The sequence below is a fragment of the Zeugodacus cucurbitae genome, chromosome 4 (genome assembly GCF_028554725.1).
Source record: "Zeugodacus cucurbitae isolate PBARC_wt_2022May chromosome 4, idZeuCucr1.2, whole genome shotgun sequence".
In the NCBI taxonomy this organism is placed as follows: domain Eukaryota; kingdom Metazoa; phylum Arthropoda; class Insecta; order Diptera; family Tephritidae; genus Zeugodacus; species Zeugodacus cucurbitae.
In genome coordinates, this window is record NC_071669.1 from 57698428 (window position 1) to 57719029 (window position 20602).

A 20602-nucleotide genomic window follows, 5' to 3' on the forward strand; every position below is an offset into this window, starting at 1 on the left:
CAGCTGCTTGGTTGTTGTAACATTTTATATGATTGTTGTTGGTTTTTTTTTTTGTTTTTTCTTCGTCTAACTGCTGATTAAAGCAAGTTCATGAACGTTTGTGGACAGCAAATGACGCTCATAAATTGCGTCACAGCTGTGCATGTTATTACCCCAAACGAGCAAGGAGCTGTCAGCAAGTGCTGCACACATTCATTGCAGCTTGCAAAAGATAACTGTTTTAATAAGAGAAACAGACAGATAGTGAGAGAGAGAGAGGTAGAGAGTGAATATAACTGTATTAAGCTTTGCAAATTCGTTGGTTTTATGTTTTGCGATTTTTTGACATTTTATGTGCGCGCTCTCTCTCACTTTAACTCCTTCATTTTAATTTTCCAACTTTTGATTACGGACTTCAATGTGTATGTATGTGTGTGTGTGTGTGGAGCTGCTGGTCCGCGTATTAACTAATGTAGCTACAACCGGCGAGTTTCTCGTGCATTTAACTGCAGTATGATGATGACATGGCGACAGCAGCATAACGGCATTAATTTGGACCATATAATTTTGCAGAAATCTGCAGCATAAAATGCACTTCGGGGTTTTTGTAGTAGTGGCATAGTGATTCTAAAGATTTGAAATATATTTTAAGTGTGTCAGAAGAGAATTGTACTTCAAACGCGCTAACATGCTTCAAAAATCACCAAGCTTGCTTTTCATATATATAATAAAATAGATGTCTTTAAATTTCTCAAACTTCTTCTACGGCATCTACCTTTTCTAGAGGTTTCAGACAAGTATCAAATTTGTTTGTTATGTGACGGATCGTTTGAGGTGTGGAAAAGGCTTCAAATTTTATTTCATTTACAATGTCGATCTAACAGACCACCCTATGTCTTCAGCAATGTTAAGGTTAAGACGAATAAAGTGTCTGATATTGCCATTTTGCAACATATTAGGAAAGCAATAGAAAGTCATCTATCACGTTGAGATATATTATTATTGTCAGAAGCCTTCTCATATCTTATTTTCGGGACCTCAAAATGATCTTGAAAAGTTGCAGAGTAATGAGCTTAGTTCATCTCAAAGAAAACAAAAACGTAGAAATATTGGAAGTATATTATATACACAGAAATTACGTTCAAGTATTAAGGGGTTAGCAGTAGTCAGGATTTTTATAAAATCATTTTTTTGTTTCTTGCATTTTCATTAAGTGTATTATATTAAAAATGTTCTCTGAAAATTTCAAGTTGATCCGATAATTAGTTTTCGAGTTATTCGGCAAATAACAAAGAGCGGTCGAGCACTCCAACACGCTAGTGTGGAACTTTCAATGCGTTTTCCTCAAAACTATGTTTTTTGGGCTCGTGACAACTGTAACTCGAAAATCGCTCTGTAGATTTTAATGAAATTTATACAGCTTTTAGAATACATAATAATGCTGGGGCGGATCAAAGCTTTGTTGTTTTCTTTTTTTTTTTCAAAAATTTCGTTTCTTAAAGAGCAATTAACTGTAGATTTTTACCCGAAAATCTAGAAAAAAAATTTCTGAGGCCACCATTTTGTTAATATAAAAAAATCTTCGATTCTGCCCAGGATTATCTATATATAAAAAAAGAAAAAATTTTATAATCCAATTGATTTTAGACGAATCTCCAAGGACTTATTATTGTCATCGCAAGGACCTTTTTTGGAACTCGGTTAACACAAATAGCTATAACTTTGGAAATTATAATTTTTTTTTTCAAAATTTCTTGACTTCAAGTCAAAACATTGTGTAATAATGACATATTATTACTTTTCTAAAATTACATGATTTAATAGCAAAAAACTACTGAATTCGGTTCTCTGACTACCCCTAACCACTTTAAAATATTGAATTTCATAAAATATTCATTTCGAAAAATTTGAATAACAGCCCTATTCTGTGCACTTTACAAATTCAACAAATTTCTAATTTGTAAAAAATTTAAATTTATCAAGCATTTCTTATTCTGTGTCTAAAATAAAAAGCTCTTTTCTTTATAAGTTGTTAAGAAGTAAAATGCTCTTGACAAATAAAATATCTCGCTGTGGATAGTTGTGAAAGTGAATTTGTTGCAATGGAGATATTTTACTTTTGTCATTAGTTTTATATAAAGAGGAAAAATATGAACATGTGGATGGCTCGCGTTATTGAGCCGTTTTTATAATATATTAAGAAGTTTACTTTTCCGTTTTTTGTATAAAAAAAAAATGAGGATAATGAGGGTAACATTGACGAAATTGTTTTCTATATATTGCATGCGATTACAGCTTAGCAAACAGTTTAGATTACAAAGTTTAGATTACGTAGTCCCCAAGGAACTTTTCTGAAGCTAAACATAACAACCAACTAAATCAAAATTGCATTCCAAACAGTTTTAAATATATTATAAAGGACAGATCTGGGATGGAAAAGTGAATATATAGGCTCCACCATTTGATTAACAATCAACTTTATTTACGCGCTTCACTCCCTGTTTGGTTAGGTATAACCCTGTCATCTATATAGAGTAAAAATGGAGTTGTGAAACCAAACTAAATACTTTGCATCAGGTCTGAAAGGCTTCAGTCGATATCTCGACATCAGAATCGGATAGATAGGCTGATAACTCTTTGGTCAATCATAAACCAAACTTATCAACGAAGCCACACTGAAGAAGGCTCGGCTAAAACAAACACTCATCCAAATAACGGCCTTTTGCATGAAAAATAGTGCCAGCTTCGGAGCATGGAATATTTGCGCACCCTAAGAAAAGTCCAGACCAAAAGCAATGGATTTATTGTGAAATTGAAGTTAAATTATTAACTATTTTGCAACAAATATTGAAATGCATGTGAAAACTTACGTTGTAAAATAATTCGAATAAATTTTTCAATTCAATTCGTATATAACTGGAGAGAATCAGCTGTTTCTGTTTACATTATTTTGTTTCCCACACGTGTGGGGAAAAGCTATGCGTACTGAAGCTTTTTATTTTATCAAAATTGTCACAGAATTCCAAAAAAGTTCTTACTTGATAAAAATCTGAAAAAGTTTTAAACTTTTTTGTTATTTTGTCAAGTGCACAGAATAGGGCTGTAAGTATGTACAAACGAGTTTCTTTTTTTTTCCTGAGACAATTTTAATATTTTCTTCAACTTTATAGTATAAAATTTAAATATATCGACTTACCGATTCGATGGCTTTCTCCAAGCGGAAAATCTCTTCTTGTAGTAAATGTAAAGTTCCAGTTTTGCCACGGTGTCTGGCAAATGCCGCAGCACAGGCGCTGTGAATACTGTTAACCCAGTTTTCTAATTCAACCTGAAATTGAAAAAAATTATATTTTATTTAATAAATATTAATTGAAAGAAAGTTTTAAATACTTTTTTTTTGTTGGTAAAATCATCGTTTAACAAAATTTCCTTTTAGAAAAACTCTGGTCTTTAGTATACCTGCCCGAAAAGAGAATTATGAATTTGAGAACCATGCTAACACTCTTTATGTACAAAGCAGTCCTAAAGATAGAAAAAAAAATTGTTTAGAAGGTCTCACTCTAAACCAAAACTCTAGAAACCCAAAATCTGACAGTGCTTAGGATCAATCGGAAAGCCCAAAGGTGTTCTTAAATGGTCTAGAGAAATCAAAGATATTGAACGTGGATAAGATCTCATACCTAGAGGTCTATTTACGATATCTAAATGATTTGTTTAAGCCCAAAAGCCCTTTATGTATAATAGTTGACTCGTGTTAGTCGACAGCTATTAAGGCATTGGCATGTTCGTTAAGATGGTTGAGTTAATAATGAGTGTCCAAAGCTAAACTCTTAAGATATAGATTAAGATAAGAATTTCAGTCTGTCAAGAAACACTAATCACAGGAGAAGTGATTTTACCAAGGCATCTGGGCAAGAAACAGATTGTATCGTTTTTGGTGTCATGGAGTACAACGAATTTTCAATGACATTGTTTTCGTGTCGGGAGTCTTCAGTCTAACATAGAAAAGCTTAAGTAGCAACTGGTCACAATGTAGCGCGATTTTCTCAACTCTTTTCAGAGTTGTAGAGGCTCATGGACGAATATTGTGGAAAGGAACTTGTGAAACTTATACTTCAGTGCATTTAATTTGTTGTCAGAACCTTTCTTTTTTAATGCTAAACCAAGAGGTTGTCAAACTTGAGAATCCTAAGGCTTAACCCACAACGGATTAGTTAAGACGTATTTTTTGTCTGATACGACAAAAACCCATAGCCCCACACCGAACAGGACGAGACAAAAACGCATGTTCTCTTGTGGGTTAGAGCAAACTACATTTTTGAGTCTCATTAGTCAAAGGCGTTTTTGAGACGTTTTTGACTAAACCCTTGTGGGTTGAGTATAAGCGATTAACAATGAATTTTAAAATCGCAGGGATGCATTTGATTCCAGTTAATCGAATGATAGAGCATCTGCAGTCACTATCTTATTGAATATTGTAAGCGTGGGCAACAGTTTCTCTTCCAGCAACGAGAGAGGACTCACAGCAGTAACAGTGTTGGTGAACACAACGGATAGAGTTCCAGACTTGAGACTCTTGACTTTATTATGCTTTGAGGTTATACAGTCCAATTAAAAGCATCGATTTTGAATGTTTTTGATTTTTCCACTTCAACTACAACTTTAAAGCATTGAAATGCAGCAATAAGCCCGAGGTTAGTAACTACAATAACAAAGAACATGCATATGTGTATGCCCCTCGCATGTTCATGGAATATACTTAAAAGCAGCTGGAGCTGTATAAATCAGCGCACATATGTCAAGGCAATGAATAGAAAAGTTGTTTGCGCTGTGCGAATAGCTGTCGGCGGCAGAAAAGACAAAAAACCGCCGTTATAGCATAGCAGCAGCAGCAGCAGCAGCAGAAGCAGGTAAGAAAGGCGAGGAGGGTGGAGCAACGTATTGCATAGAAGTTCATTGCTCGCGGTCATTTTCGGTTTTGTTAGTTCAATTTTATGCGCTTTCATTGCAATACATGCGCACATGGTTGCAGGATATTTACACAGCAAAACACACACAGACACAGAGTCGTATGTGTTTATTTGGCATTGCAATTGCGAAGGCGCAGTGCATTTTAAAGTGAGTCGTGGTTGGCGACTGGGCACTTAATTTTGCACGCATTTGAAAAATGACCTTACCAAAGCAATGGCAACGCCTTAGAAATCATAAACACGGCCAGGCAGCCGGCCTCGTGCGCTAGCGGTGGACCAAGCTGCGTTATCAAATGTGGCTAAAGTGCGTGTGTGTGTGTGTGTGTGTCTAAGCCACAATTAGATGCTCGTCGGCACACTAATAATTCCACACACACTTTCCTGCATGTGTGCGTGTGTGTTGGAGAGTTTAAAGCGAGCTTTTCACACAGCTCGCGCAGTAAGCATTAATTATGACTATGGCCATCGCCTACAGACAGTCAACACACCCACACTCAGATACATACACTGGAGCTCATCTAAACTTATCCTTGCTTACAATCGCGTGCTCGCAGCGCTGCTGCTTTGGTGCAACGGTGCATTATTAAGAGGCTCTAAAATGTCCTTGCTGCACGCACTTCATATACAACCATAGAGAAAGGAGACTCAATGGAAAAGACAAAAAAAAAAATGGGCCCACAAACCGACGCTGCAATGAGTTCGCCTACTCGTTGCATTTAATCTGCTTGTGTCCATGCATTTCTGTGTGCATGTGGGTGCGGCTGGCTTGTAGCCATGCTTTTAAGTTGTCCAAAATTCATGTGCATTGTGCCCGGGGCGTTTCCATTGTGCGCTCCACTGCATGCTTAAGACTTTGGAGTAGTTTTTTCCCCCCAAAATTTGCCTCTTTCATTGCTGTTGTGGTTATTTTTGGTAATTTAACGTGACTTACTTTTATGGCCGCAAGTGATTTGCATGCTCATGTAGTGGAGAAGGTAGTTTACATTTTGGAGAAACTATGCCCAGTTGGTGGGGAATGTTGTTGTGGAGATTGCTGGCCTATTGCAAATTGGTTATTGGAGAAAATATTGAACAATATTATAAATAAAACAAGGAAGGAAGGGCTACATTCAGACTATATTAAGCTATCTCACAAATTAGCCGATATCTACGGTGTAAAGCCCACCACCCATTTTTGGCACAGAGACCCATTACTAGAAAAATAATATTCGCTCTGAATTTCAGAGAAATTTACCTGTACTTTCGGAAAAAATATCCATTGGTACCGAGTTCTTCAAGTTTGATGTCTTGTGCCATGAAAAGTTATAGCCTAATATCGGTAATTTTTAAATGAGCATAGCCAAATCTCCAATGCAGTATTAGAAAGAATTATATGAAATATCCAATTTACTTATATGAGTAATGGGCGCGGTTGTTATCCGAATTCGCTAATTTTCAAACTCTATTATCAGGAAATGTAGAAAGTGATATGAGCCATATTTTTCAGATTTTAAATAAAGATCTATCAATTCAATGCATCAGAAAATGGAAATTATATCAGACAAGTTTAATAATGAATCAAACTGATCTGGAACTTTAGAGATCCAAAAGAGCATAGAATATAGGAGCTTTCTTGAATGTTCTGATTTTTTGTCGAAAATGGTATATGAGTTCGAAAGAACTCTATAACTATAAAATGTTACTATCCAGTAGCTTTTGTTACATTTTATCATTTTACCAATAGTATGGTTCGGGGATTTTTATAAAGACTAAAAACGAAAATAAATATATATGGCAGAAACCTTAAGTCGGATTAAACCGGATTCATCTGTAAATTTTTTTCAGAAATTATCGGTCTCTTGAGGGTTCAAGGTAACATATTCTTTAGGAAATATGGAAATATTGTAAAACATCTATCAATGCTGTCTCCTTTCCCGTCCGAATTGAATTTCTCGACTGAAATATTCCTTAATTTGATCTATGCCGATAATAAGGTCATTTTTGAAAGAGAAAGTCAACATTATTGCCTACTGAGAGGAAAAATAATCTAAGAAGTATTTGTTATAATTTTTTTATAGCCTTTGAAAAGTTGATAAAGATAAGTTTCGACAGCGAATCTTCTTAAAAAGTTAGGGTCAAAACAACGAACCAGCTCTGCGGAATACTTTTTGAGGAATACTTGTTCTAACTATGGATTTTTTGGCTCATTCAAGAAGCAAAGTAGCTAGTGTATTTTGTTAAATACTATATAGATATAAGAAATTCGGTAAACTGGGCATTTTTTTAGGTTTTTGAAAATTATATTTTGAGAAAAAGTGTTTCAACTAAAATCCACGTAATTCACAGATTGAATCGCTTTCTTTTCCGAACTGGTTTGAATATAAAACCCCTCGATTAAAGCTGTGACAATTTCTTTCTTCATCTCAACTGAGAATGTACATGAATCTGACAGATGCCAGTCAAAATTTATTACAAATTTACTAGAAAATAACTGGTACATTTTTTTAAACAACTTCCATTTCTGTTGTCATTTATCAAATATTTTATTGAATAAAATGTATTTAAATCTTGAATAGGTGGCAACTTTTCTCAAAAAAATAGTTTTAATAGTTTTCTTCACATAACCGTTGTTTGTAAGTCCTAAAACTAAACGACTTAGATATACGATATATATGAGGAGTAAAGTTCAAATCCGGATGTCTGTCTGTCCGTCCGTCGTCTGTCCGCCCCTCTGAAGCTTGGTACACGTGTTTCTTGGCACAATAAGAAGGTTAAGTTCGAAGATGGGCGAACTCGGATCACTGGCACGCCCACAAAATGGCGATAACCGAAAACCTATAAAGAGCTATAACTAATCCATAAATTAAGGTATGGAAGTGAAATTTTATACAACGGATCGTTATAGGAAGGGCCATATTTGTTTGTAATTTTTTTTCTAAAAGTGGACGTGACCACGCCCCTATTAAGATTTTTGTACATATCCCGTAAACTACTAAAGCCATATCAACCAAACTCTCTACAGTCGTTTTTTCCAGGCATTTCTTTATACAGTCCAAAAATGGAGGAAAGCGAATTATAACCTCCCTTACAAAGGCTATGTTGAAATCTACTAAAAATGCTTTAATTCAGTAAGGAAAACCAACAGAAGCCTTAAAATTCATTATAAAGATGGTACAGAAGAGCTGCACTCAAAATCGCATACAAAATTTTAAATGGGCGTGGTTCCGCCCACTTATGAGTCAAAAACCATATCACCCAAACTACTCGACCAATTTCAATGAAATTTGGTTCATAATATCTTCCTAGCTTCCAAATTATATGTTGTAAAAATAGTTCAAATCGGTTCACAACCACGCCTACTTCCCATATACCAGAACTTTGAAGTCGGTCTGAATAGTTCACTTTACAATATATAAAGTTAGTACTAGTGTAGATATCGGAACAGAACTTTGCTCAAATACTGCATTTATAGTGTGGCACCGCACTTCTCAAAATCGTTCAAATCGGTCCATAAGTTTTCAAGACCCTATATATCGAATATGAAGGCCTCAGTACTTTTAACAAATTTTTTACCGAAAATATAGGTAAGTATCTCAGATATTTTGAAGAAATTCTGAGGGAATGTGTTTCTTCTAATAATATGTATCCGTGCCTAAAATACGTGAAATCTGGTCATAACTTCACCTATCTCCCATATACTTAATATTAGGGTTTTCAAACATTCAATGGACTTTATATCATATATATGCCGAATATGTGAGTCAAATTGTGTGTTATATTAATAAAATTTCATCAATAAATTGCGAGAGTATAAAATGTTCGGTTACATCCGAACTTAGCCCTTCCTTACTTGTTTATTTATTTATTTAAATTTTCTCTTAACAATATTTCGATGCAGTCAATCGATTTTTGATGGTGATATTTTCACTTTAGACAGATTTTATTTCTTTAAGAAATGAACAGAAATTTAAAAAAATATGAAATTTCAATATATAGACGTAAGCCTAAAGCAATGATTTAGAATTTCGCATAAATTTATTATATAAATTAATACATATTTTAGAATATATCCAGCATTTCTAATAAAACACACTTCGCTCTGCGACAGCTTAAATGCAAATAAAATTGTCAATAAATAAATTTTCATATGTATACCTAGACACACAGATATATACCATATTACAGCTCACTTACGCCTCTAAGCAGCGTAGCCGATAGCGATATGCATATGAAAATGCCGATATGTTTATATTTACTTAAACCAAGTATGTGTGTGTGTGTAGGTGCATGTAGCCACAGCTGTGTGTGTGCGTGTGTATAACTTTCTCGTTTCATCCGTAAATGGAGAAAATCACAAATATTGGCAAATACTAAAAAATGCACGTACCAGATTTGAATGCGCTGTTGTGCATAAATGTCGCTGAAAGCGCTCAAATTTAGCTTGAATTTTTTCGATTTCGCCGCTGCAAGCACTCGCTGCTGTGCTGTTATGAAATATTTTCTACTTTCCTTTCTATTTTCTATTTTCTATTTAATTTTATTTCAATTCAGTTTTATTCGTGCACAAATCTGTAATGGAAATTTAATTCAAGTCATGTGATGATTTCACTATTTTGCTGGGAATGGAATGGAATGTAGAGATTTCGAGTTTCTCACTTGTGTTCGCTCGTAGGTGCGAGTACTTGTTCGCAGGGTCATAAGGCAGTTAGGCAAGTACGTGCCGCTCGTGACTGCGAAACTAAAATGCTGTCAAATATTGGCGCAAGCAATAGAGATATTCATATTAAATGGTACTATGAATGGGAATGGAGCGCGAGATTTCAGCGAGTGTGCACTTGTGGCGCTTGGCCGAGAGAATTTGGATTTTTTTTTATATAATTTTATTTTTTTGTAGAGTTTTGGGTAGAAAAAAATTGTCCGTTATTTTTTCATAACTCGCACTCAAGGCACAGATTAAAAAAAAAATAAAAAAATGTTAAAAAAATTCAAAAAAAGAGAGCTTAAAGACAGGATTCTAATATTTTAGGCTGATGGGTCTCCAAAAGCTATATCCTTATGTTAGAAAACGTTCGTTTTTTATTGTTAATATTGTTTTATAAATATTCCATCAAAAAATATATATAAGGAGTGTGACTTGGCTAAAATATGTTGATGATCCTGAATGTAGGCAACGTTTTTTTTTTGCTGACTTTAGAAAGAGTACATTTCTTACTGTTGACATTGATTTACAAATATTCTACCAAAAATATATGTGTTGAGTGCGACTTAGCTAAAATATGATATTGATCCCAAATGTAGGCAACGTTTTCTGGCTAATTTTCGTTGTAATTTATACATAAATATTTCAAATGAAAAGATTACGAAATAATAGCATTTCTAGGCAACAGATAATACACGCTGTATCGCTTACTTTCGTATAACAAATATCATTCAAATTTAGACTTTAACGTACTCCATTAAACATCAGACGGGGAAACTTGCGACTGACTGACTTAATCTACTTTAAATTTTATGTAAATATATACATATGTTCCAACCAGCTTTAATACATAAAAGCGATACATATGTAATATAATATGACTGATTTAGCTAGCTAGATAGCGAAGCCATCGTTAATAGTGATAGTGAAAGCAATATCTCTAATGGATAATACTGCTCAACGCGTGTCTGATGCATTGGTTAGCAATAGTTGAACAGTTGTAGACTTGCTGACTTGCCATAGATAAACACAAATATACACTTCTATGAATATATGTATAGATATTATGTGGATATACATATATTCCCTTTTTGAAATGCACTCACCTGACATGGCGCCTGGAATAGATACGCATCACCGAATGCTGTACTCAAACAGAATATATAATCACGTTTGGGATGCTCCGGTATTGGTTGCATAATCGCACCATCAACAATAATTAAATGCTTTGGTGCCGCTTCGACGCTACGTCCCTCACGTGAATCGCATGGATAGAAGAGTAGTGTGGTGCCTTTGAGGCATACCCAATAGCCTTTCCAGCCACGTTTGCGTGCCAATTCGATTTGATGCTTTTTGCGTAAAAGCCATTTTTTCACCGATAAGAAACTGAAATTTGCAAGAAATTTTAAATTTAAAAATTATTTAGTTTAGTTTAAAGATAGCGAAATTATAAATTGCAAATGTTTATAATTTTGATATTATTTCAAAAAATTTAGCATACATTTAGGAGCTTATAGGTTTCGTATTATTTATATATACAATTTTGTAAAATAATATTTTTATATATATAAATCACTTTGGATCATATTTATTGTTAGTGGTTGTCTTGTTAAGGAAAAGTAAGCTATTTAAAAAAAAACTTTCCGCTAGGTTTTTTGATGTTTTAATATATGAATTTTCTGAAAACCAAATAAGTCTAATTTTATTTATTACTAATTTTTTCTATGCCACCATTATGAATGTGGTTTTGAAACTCCTATTAAAACACTAAATTTAGCAAAGACCCACAGAGAATTTAGTACAAGTTTTAGTAAGACGATACTCCGTTTTTGCCTTTCACACAGCCAATTACTCAATTAGCGATCAGGTGTCATACATTTTTGTTTTTGCTTTTCATAAGAAGTTGCCAATAGCCTTTTCACACGCCCAAATTAATTGATCAATTAAAATTCTGATTGAGAAATCAGTTTTTGCCCCTTCACACTGCCGGCTACTCAATAACCGACCAGCTGTTATAAATTTTTGTTTTTGCTTTGTAAGAAGTTGGTAAGTTTCATCAGCTGATTACTATTTTTTGCAGCGACATCTGGCGTCTTGTAACCAAATCGCAGACAAAGAACGTTTATATAATTCCATATATGGTCCCTGTCGCAGAGTTGCATTTCATAATCGAGCAGAGGCCGGTTAATTGATCAATTAGCTCCTATTATTATAGCCTTTTTGTGCAGTCAATTTAATTTGTTACATTAAAATTCTAATTGAGAAACCAATTTTTGTCTTTCGCACAGCCCGTTACTCAATTAACGATCGATCTGTAGTGTTGTTCATAAGAAGTTGGTAAGTATCATTAGCTAATTGCTATTTTATCAATAAACAAAGTTAAATTTATAGCGCAAACAACAACCTGCAGAGTGGCACTGCATTTTCAACTCGATTTGTATTCGATTAAAAATTAAAGTAGTAAAATAAATTTTTTCTTTGGACGGTAAATCGGTGTAAAACAGCGCTTAATCGAGCATAGGTCGGTTTATTGATAAATTAGTGAGAAAAGGTTATATGGTTATAATTAGGTGGACAACAATCTCGATTTGTAATTGATTAAAAATTAATGTAATGTGTTAATTTTTCTTTGGATAGTAAATCGATATGAATTAGCGCTTTAATCGAGCAAAGGCTGGTTAACTAATCAATTAACGCCTGTGCGAAGAGGCTATTGGTATTTTTAATTTAACAAATTAATGAATTTTCAATTGTAACTCACCCAGCTTTGCGTACAGCGCCAGTACAATTGAATGAGGAAGCAGCAGTTCCAGTTGCCTTTGCTTTATATGGTGACGCCATGACACTTTCGCCATCATCTTCATCAGATACGGCTGTAGTTAAGCTCATTCGATCATCATCAGATATCTGTGAAGGAGAAAAAATAGATGAAAAATTAATTCAAAAGTCAAAAAGTAATTATGAAGGGAGAATTTCGAAGACTAATTGATGGTTGTTTTACAGAGACATTAAAATATTTGATTTTTAAGTACGAAGGATAATCATAATTAAAGAAAATATGCTTGGGACGATGCTGAAGCTTTTGAAGTGATGCTGTCTACCGAGTCGCTACTTAGAAATCGACGCTAAATTTTAAGGATTAAAATCGAGTAGAGTGACCTTCGAAATAATATTTAAAAAATACTATAATAGTTGTATTGTGACTGATAACTAGACTAAGAGCATTTAAGCTTCAAAGCATTTTTGAAAATTATATTTGAAATCAATATCAACTATATATTAAAAAAAGGCTTCATTTAGTAATTTTAACAGCATTAGTTTCACTAATAACAAACACACACCTTAAACGGCAAACAATATTATATTGAAATTCAATTAAATTGAAATTAATTTATTGAAAAATACAACAAAATAATAAACACACAAGCTATTAATATTAGAAATATTAATTAATTCAATAAATGTGAATAAAGCCACATTAAAACTGTAATTTCATTAAATACTGCTGTACGCCATTTTCAGCAGCACTTTATTTACTCATGTATTATTGGTTATTCAAATGAGTATACAACAAACAAAAAAAAAAAACAAAAAAGAGAGAGATATCACGCCAACAAATCGTCAGTGACATTTATTGATGTTCGTGGTTGCGCAGTAAAATTCACTAATTATAAAACAGATGGGTGATAAATTGAATTTAATTACGCTGCATGCATTGACTTTAGTAAGTAGACGCATGCATGCAATTTGAGAGGTGAAATTAGTGGAGCTGCAATAACCAGAACAACAAAAACAAAACACCACGCAGTGTTAACTTTCATTTCGAAAATTTTCATTAGCTCAAGCATTTTTGTTGTAGTTCACAGTATATTAAAGTATAGCTTCAACCAACCAACCAACGCAGCTAGTCAGCATGAGGCTACGTATACGCCATGGTGTACGCATTTGATACCATTGAGAGGGAGAGAGAGAGAGAGACAGAAGAAAAAAAGACACGTGTGTAATATTGCCTTTGTGCTTGCTGACGTGTGTGTAAGTAATAGGAGTGCAAAAAACTCAATAGAAAATTTATTTTTTTTTATTTTTTTGCTAATAAAAAGCTGAAATCACCACCCAAACTACTCATTCGTATTTCATCAACTTCCACTTTTCGTCTCGTTTTTGAAGTGGCTTTTCTTTGTGTGAGTATGCTTGAATTTTTTATGACTTTGCTAGCTTAGACCAATTGAGAAAGCTGCAAATAAAGTAGACCTTTCGTATGTTGACATTCGTTTTTGTTGTTGTTGTTTTTTTATATTCCCTTTAGGAGTTAAGTGTAGAAGTTCAAATGGAAAAAGCTTCGGGTTGCGTAAATTACACATGACTATTATGCATTAGATTATTTTTTCTTAAATAGCTACTTTTTTGATAAACTGTAGAGGATTTTAGAAAAAAAGAGAGCGAAATTGGAAGATTTTGAAAGAGATTAGAAAGTGATGGCCTCCAAAGGGTTTAAATTATTTGCTTACAAACTTGTTCACACAAATTTTGGAACCTTCCTGAATTTCTGTCAAAAAATGGGCGCGATCTAGTTAGAACTAAGTTCACCTGTCGTATAACGTTTCTTTTTTATGTGGGGCTAGGAGCACTACCTGTGCAGCTATTAAGTTGAAACTTGAATCCCTCGAGGCTTTTTAAAACAATTTTATTCTGTCCAAAAATGGGAATGATCGGATGACAATTATGCCTAGCTACCATACAACGGTTCTATCGTTTAAGCGCTGTTATCGACACCTTTAACCGTATTACACTGAAATTCAGTAACAAATCATTTCTTCTTCATGGTTTTACTAACTCCAAAAATTGGCGTGATCTGCTGAAAACTTAACCTATCTGACATATAACGATTTTTTCTTGACTACCAGTATCTGTAAATATGGTGGTATTCAGTCGAAATTTGAATCCCTCGAGCCTTTTTAACATAACATTATTAGGTATAACCGTATAACGGTTTTATTGTTTAAGCGCTGGTATCGACATCTTTAATGGTATTACACTGAAATTCAGTATCAGAACTTTTTTTATTAATCTTAACCACTATTCCAAAAATTGGCGTGGTCAGCTGAAAACTTAAACCAGCTGTCTCACAACGACTTTGTTTTTAGCGGCCAGTATCCCTAAATATTGGACTAATCACATGAAATTTGAATCCCTCGAGTATTTTTAACGTAACATTGTTGTGTTAAAAAATGGGTGTAGTCAGATGAAAACTTAATCCAGCTGTCATATAACATTTTTACTTTTTAGCGGCTAGTATCTCCAAATATTGATCTAATCACATGAAATTTGAATCCCTCGAGTATTTTTAACGTAACATTATTGTGTTAAAAAATGGGTGTAGTCAGATGAAAACTTAAACCAGCTGTCTCACAACGACTTTGTTTTTATCGGCCAGTATCCCTAAATATTGGACTAATCACATGAAATTTAAAACCCTCGAGTATTTTTAACATAACATTATTGTGTTTAAAAATTGGCGTAGTCAGATGAAAACTTAATCCAGCTGTCCTATAACATTTTTGCTTTTTTAGCGGCTAGTATCCCGAAATATTGATCTAATCACATGAAATTTGAATCCCTCGAGTATTTTTAACGTAACATTATTGTGTTTAAAAATGGGGGTAGTCAGATGAAAACTTAATCCAGCTGTCATATAACATTTTTGCTTTTTAGCGGCTGGTATCTCCAAATATTGATATAATCCGTCGAAATTTGAATCTCACTAGTCTTTTTAACATAACATTATTGTGTTTAAAAATGGGCGTGGTCAGATAAAAACTTAATACAGCTGTCACATAACGTTTATAATTTTGTAAGAGTAACTTCCTGAAAAAAATAGTTTTTTTCACCAAATTTTCGTTGACCCTAACATTACTGTTACCAAAGAGTTTTATACAAAAAATAGGCGTGCTTAGATGTATATTTAAACCATCTTCCATATAACGTTTTCTCACATGAGGACGTTTAACGCTTGTATGAAGCTACAATGTAAAATGGAGTAGATAAAAACAACAGCAAAACAAATCTTAAATGTCAGAAAATCCATATGACCTCTCAAATTCCATACAAACAAGTCTTATTTTCGCTGCCCCTAAAGGTATGCTTCATTTGCCGCCTGTAATCATTTAATTCCGCTTGTTCCCTGCCTCATTTTGACACTACTTGTTTTTATAACGTTAAGTCTAGAAATTTACGTAGCCAGAAAACACCGAAAATTACTCCATAAAACATATCATTTACAAAAAACACGCACCCCTCCGCAATCTTGCAAAGCAAAAAAAGCACCCCATGAAAATTTGCAAATTTTGGCGAATGGCCGTAAAGCAAAGTGTCAAAGTTTGCTTACGCTGCTCACAGGAAAATCAAATTTAATTTAACTTTATAGCCATTTTTGAACTTTAGCGCGCTGACTGCGCCCATTAATGGCGCTGAGCCGACTGCCAACAACATGAGTCAAGTTCAGTTTGAGCCTGAGCTGAGCGTTGAGTTGAGTTGCGTTGAGAGTTGTGAGACGAGTTGATTGCATTTAACTTTTCATAATCAGGTGCTGCTGCTGCTGCGACTCAGCGTAAGCGACTCCACCCACTTCAGTGCTTTCCACGACTGTCTGCTGTCATCCAAGTTGTTTTTGTTGTTGGCGGCAGTAGCACAGACTCCTTTGTGCTGAAAGCTGACTTCAGCAAACCTTTCAACACGATTGCTGTACGTGAAGTCGACATTTTTATATGCTTTTCTTATTCCTGATAACTTCCCTCCCCTACCCTCGCCAGCCAACTCTTTTGCAATTTCTCTCAAGTCATCAACTTTGCGCAAATGTCATTGTTACCGGTGTAATTGCAATTGTTACGAAAATAGTGAGTGCGCGTGCAGCAACGCAGAACAACGCAGCAAACAGCAGACAGAGGCAGTCAGGTTGGCAGACAGGCAGGCAGTTAACGGCTGGCACACCCACGTGAACTCTTACAAGCCAACCTGACATTTACCTTTATAATATATATGTATAACTGTTATTCCTCCCTCTCCAACTCACCGCTTTAGATTTTCCAGTTCGAGTTGCTGATTTCGTTTTGCGAATTCGTGTAACGAGCAGAAATCCTTTTCATGTGCTTCAACTTCCGTTTCCGCTAGTTTACTACCTTCATAGCCTTTATCACCCTCACTCCACCTCTTCGCAGCTGTCAGTCAGTGCTTTTACCACCGACGCTTCCGGTGCCAAGCTACTTCTTGCTTGGCACACGGCTATTACATAAGAACAACAATAATAACAACCATAAAGCCTTTGAGTTAGGCTTATGATATGAGAAAGTTTTGATTATTTGATGGTAGAGGAAAGAGGAAAGGTGCCTGGAAATGCGATCACACTTTTGTGAGCTTTTTGAAGTCTCGTAATGAGTTCGAAAGTTGGCAGCAAAAAAAGAACTAACAAAAACAATAAAAATAAGAACATAAAAGTAAAGCAAAAATAATAATATTACAGCGTTGACTTAAAATTTAGCGGATATTTGGCAAACAAACATTTTTATGTGAGCAGTTGGATAAATGGAGGTCAAAGGAGTATGTAACTGGCGCTAATTAGCTAAAACATGGTTTACAAACATCTTTTTCCCAATATATTGGAGCTCTAACCATTAGCGTTATCTTCCTTTCAGTCTTTCAAAAAGTTATGATCTAATAGAAAACAATTTAAAAGCCTTTTCGCACACGAGCTAATTGATCAATTAACCTTTGCTCGATTAAAGCGCTGATTTAATTCGATTTACAATACAAAATAAAAATATATTTCTTCTACATTAATTTTTGATCGAATTTGAAAATCGAGTTGAAAATGAAATGCAACTCTGCGACAAAGAACAGATTTGTAAGTAAACTACTCGACGGTAGACGTCGCTGCTGGAAGTAATGGTTGTGGCTATTGAGAAAATAGCAATCAGATGTTGAAAGTTGTCAATTCCTTCCAAGAAACGCAAAAAATACATAAAAGCTGATCGTTAATAGAGTAGTCGGCAGTGCGAAGGGCAAAAACTCGTTTCTCAATTAAAATTTTAATTGATCAATTAATTTGGCTGTGCGAAAATGCTATAATCTTGAAATGAACTCAATAATTCTTATATATTTTTTCAGGCTTCTGAAAATCATTTTTAATTAGAGGAGATATCCTGAGTCATTACTGTGATTATTTAGTAAAGCCAAGGTAAAGGTCCACACTTTCATATCACTAAAGTACGATATGTTCCTAAAATGGAATTTCCAAATGTCACTACCGGTTAACAGCTTTAGAAATTTCAGCCAATCAAATATCTTGATAATAAACTAAGTATGAGTCATTCCTTGTTGATATACATCACATCGTTAGCATCAAAACTCTGAGGTTATATAAAGACTCTAATTGATAACAAATACGAAGACTCCTCTCAATGAATGATACGTGGAATTTAACAATGTTAGACAATTTTCTTAATTTATCTGTCTAAACAAACAATATGCGATGTTAATTGAAAGGTTTTGATTGTTACTTTCTATAAGGTCTCCAGATTTACGGATAATTTCAAAATTAGAAGAAGTTTCCTTAGTAACTGTAAAATATGTTTCCACGAAAGATTCCTAGATATGATACTGAAAGCCGATAAAAAATATCATATACCTTAATAATATACCAAATGCGAACCATCTCTAGTTGAAATACAGAACATCGTTAGCATCAAAATTTTGAGGTTAAGCAGAAATACTGTTCGAAACGATTTATGAAAACTCCACTCGTTAAGGGTTTAGGGGTAGTTAAGATTTTGAAAAAAATATTTATATTTTCATTTTCATTAAATGTAATATCTTAAAAATATTCTCCGAAAACTTGAAGTTGATAAGACAATTATTTTTCGAGTTATTCGACAAAGAGCGCTCGGTCACTCAAAAGCGCTTGTGTGAAACTTTAATGTTCAATAGATGTTAATGAAATTTATATAACTTTTAGAATACATAATATTCCTGGACCTGATCGAAGCTTTTTATTTTTTCAAAAAATTTCGATTTTTTAAGACCAATTATTGGTTGATTTTTTCCCGAAAATCTAGAAAAAAGGCAAACATCTGCCTTGAAGAAAACTTCATTGAAACTACGGTTGGTCAGTTATCCCATATAAGAGATCTCAAACTATTTTTACGACGAGTTGTTTGGGTTCCCCAGTAGAAGCATTACGCGAGTGGTTCCTCTATATTTCTTTGTCCGAAATACTGACAAGACCGCGTATAAAATGAGTGTTTGAAAACTTTTGATTGCAGCGCCACCTAGCGGTTTTATTATTTTTTGCTAGTTATATCATCGACGTCTTCTTCTTCTTCTTGACTGGCGTAGACACCGCTTACGCGGTTATAGCCGAGTCCAAAACAGCGCGCCACGCATCTCTCCTTCTGGCAGTTTGGCGCCAATTGGTTATTCCAAGCGAAGCCAGGTCCCTCTCCACCTGGTCCTTCCATCGGAGTGGAGGTCTCCCTCTTCCTCTGCTTCCACCAGCGGGTACTGCATCGAATACTTTCAGAGCTGGAGCACCTTCATCCATTCGAACAACATGTCCTAGCCAGCGTAGCCGCTGTTTTTTTATTCGCTGGACTATGTCTATGTCGTCGAATAACACATACAGCTCATCGTTCCATCGTCTGCGGTATTCGCCGTTGCCAATTCTTAAGGGACCATAAATCTTCCGCAAAACCTTTCTCTCGAAAACTCCTAGTGCCGTCTCATCGGATGTTGACATCGTCCACGCTTCTGCACCGTAAAGTAGGACGGGAATGATGAGAGACTTGTAGAGTTTGGTTTTTGTTCGTCGAGAGAGGACTTTACTTTTCAATTGCCTACTTAGTCCATAGTAGCACCTGTTGGCAAGAGTGATTCTGCGTCGGATTTCCAGGCTGACATTGTTATTGCTGTTAATGCTGGTTCCCAGGTAGACGAAATTATCTACAACTTCAAAGTTATGACTGTCAACAGTGACGTGGGAGCCAAGACGCGAATGCGCTGACTGTTTGTTTGACGACAGGAGATATTTCGTCTTGTCCTCGTTCACCACCAGACCCATACGTTTCGCTTCCTTATCCAGTCTGGAGAAAGCAGAACTAACGGCGCGGGTGTTGTTTCCAATGATATCGATATCATCGGCGTACGCCAGTAGCTGTACACTCTTATAGAAGATTGTACCTTCTCTGTTTAGCTCTGCAGCTCGTATTATTTTCTCCAGCATCAGGTTAAAGAAATCACACGAGAGTGAGTCACCTTGTCTGAAACCTCGTCTGGTATCGAACGGCTCGGAGAGGTCCTTCCCGATCCTGACGGAGCTTTTGGTGTTGCTCAACGTCAGCTTACATAGCCGTATTAGTTTTGCGGGGATACCAAATTCAGACATCGCGGCATAAAGGCAGCTCCTTTTCGTGCTGTCGAAAGCAGCTTTAAAGTCGACAAAGAGATGGTGTGTGTCGATCCTATTTTCACGGGTCTTCTCCAAAATTTGGCGCATGGTGAATATCTGGTCCGTTATTGATTTTCCAGGTCTAAAGCCACACTGATAAGGTCCAATCAGTTTATTGACGGTGGGCTTTAGTCTTTCACACAATACGCTTGACAGAACCTTATACGCGATGTTGAGGAGGCTTATCCCACGGTAATTGGCGCAAATTGTGGGGTCTCCCTTTTTGTGTATTGGACAGAGTACACTGAGATTCCAATCGTCAGGCATGCTTTCTTCCGACCATATTCTGCAAAGAAGCTGATGCAAGCACCTTATCAGCTCTTCGCCGCCGTATTTGAATAGCTCGGCCGGTAATCCATCGGCACCCGCCGCCTTATTGTTCTTCAAGCGGGTAATTGCTATTCGAATTTCTTCACGGTCGGGCAATGGAACATCTGCTCCATCGTCGTCGATTGGGGAATCGGGTTCGCCATCTCCTGG

General features: G+C 35.3%; 1 protein-coding gene across 7 annotated transcripts in view; it reads right to left on the reverse strand.

The window, feature by feature from the left end:
- The window catches only part of LOC105220869 (protein still life, isoforms C/SIF type 2), a 297627-nt gene that overhangs the window by 207110 nt on the left and 69915 nt on the right, over positions 1-20602 (reverse strand). For all 7 annotated transcript variants that reach the window (XM_011197409.3, XM_029046004.2, XM_029046005.2 and 4 more), the window contains exons 2-4: positions 12389-12534; positions 10734-11013; positions 3176-3307 (exon numbers count right to left, since the gene is read on the reverse strand). In XM_011197409.3, the coding sequence (XP_011195711.1) occupies positions 3176-3307; positions 10734-11013; positions 12389-12534 (558 nt within the window). The remainder of the gene's footprint in view (positions 1-3175; positions 3308-10733; positions 11014-12388; positions 12535-20602) is intronic.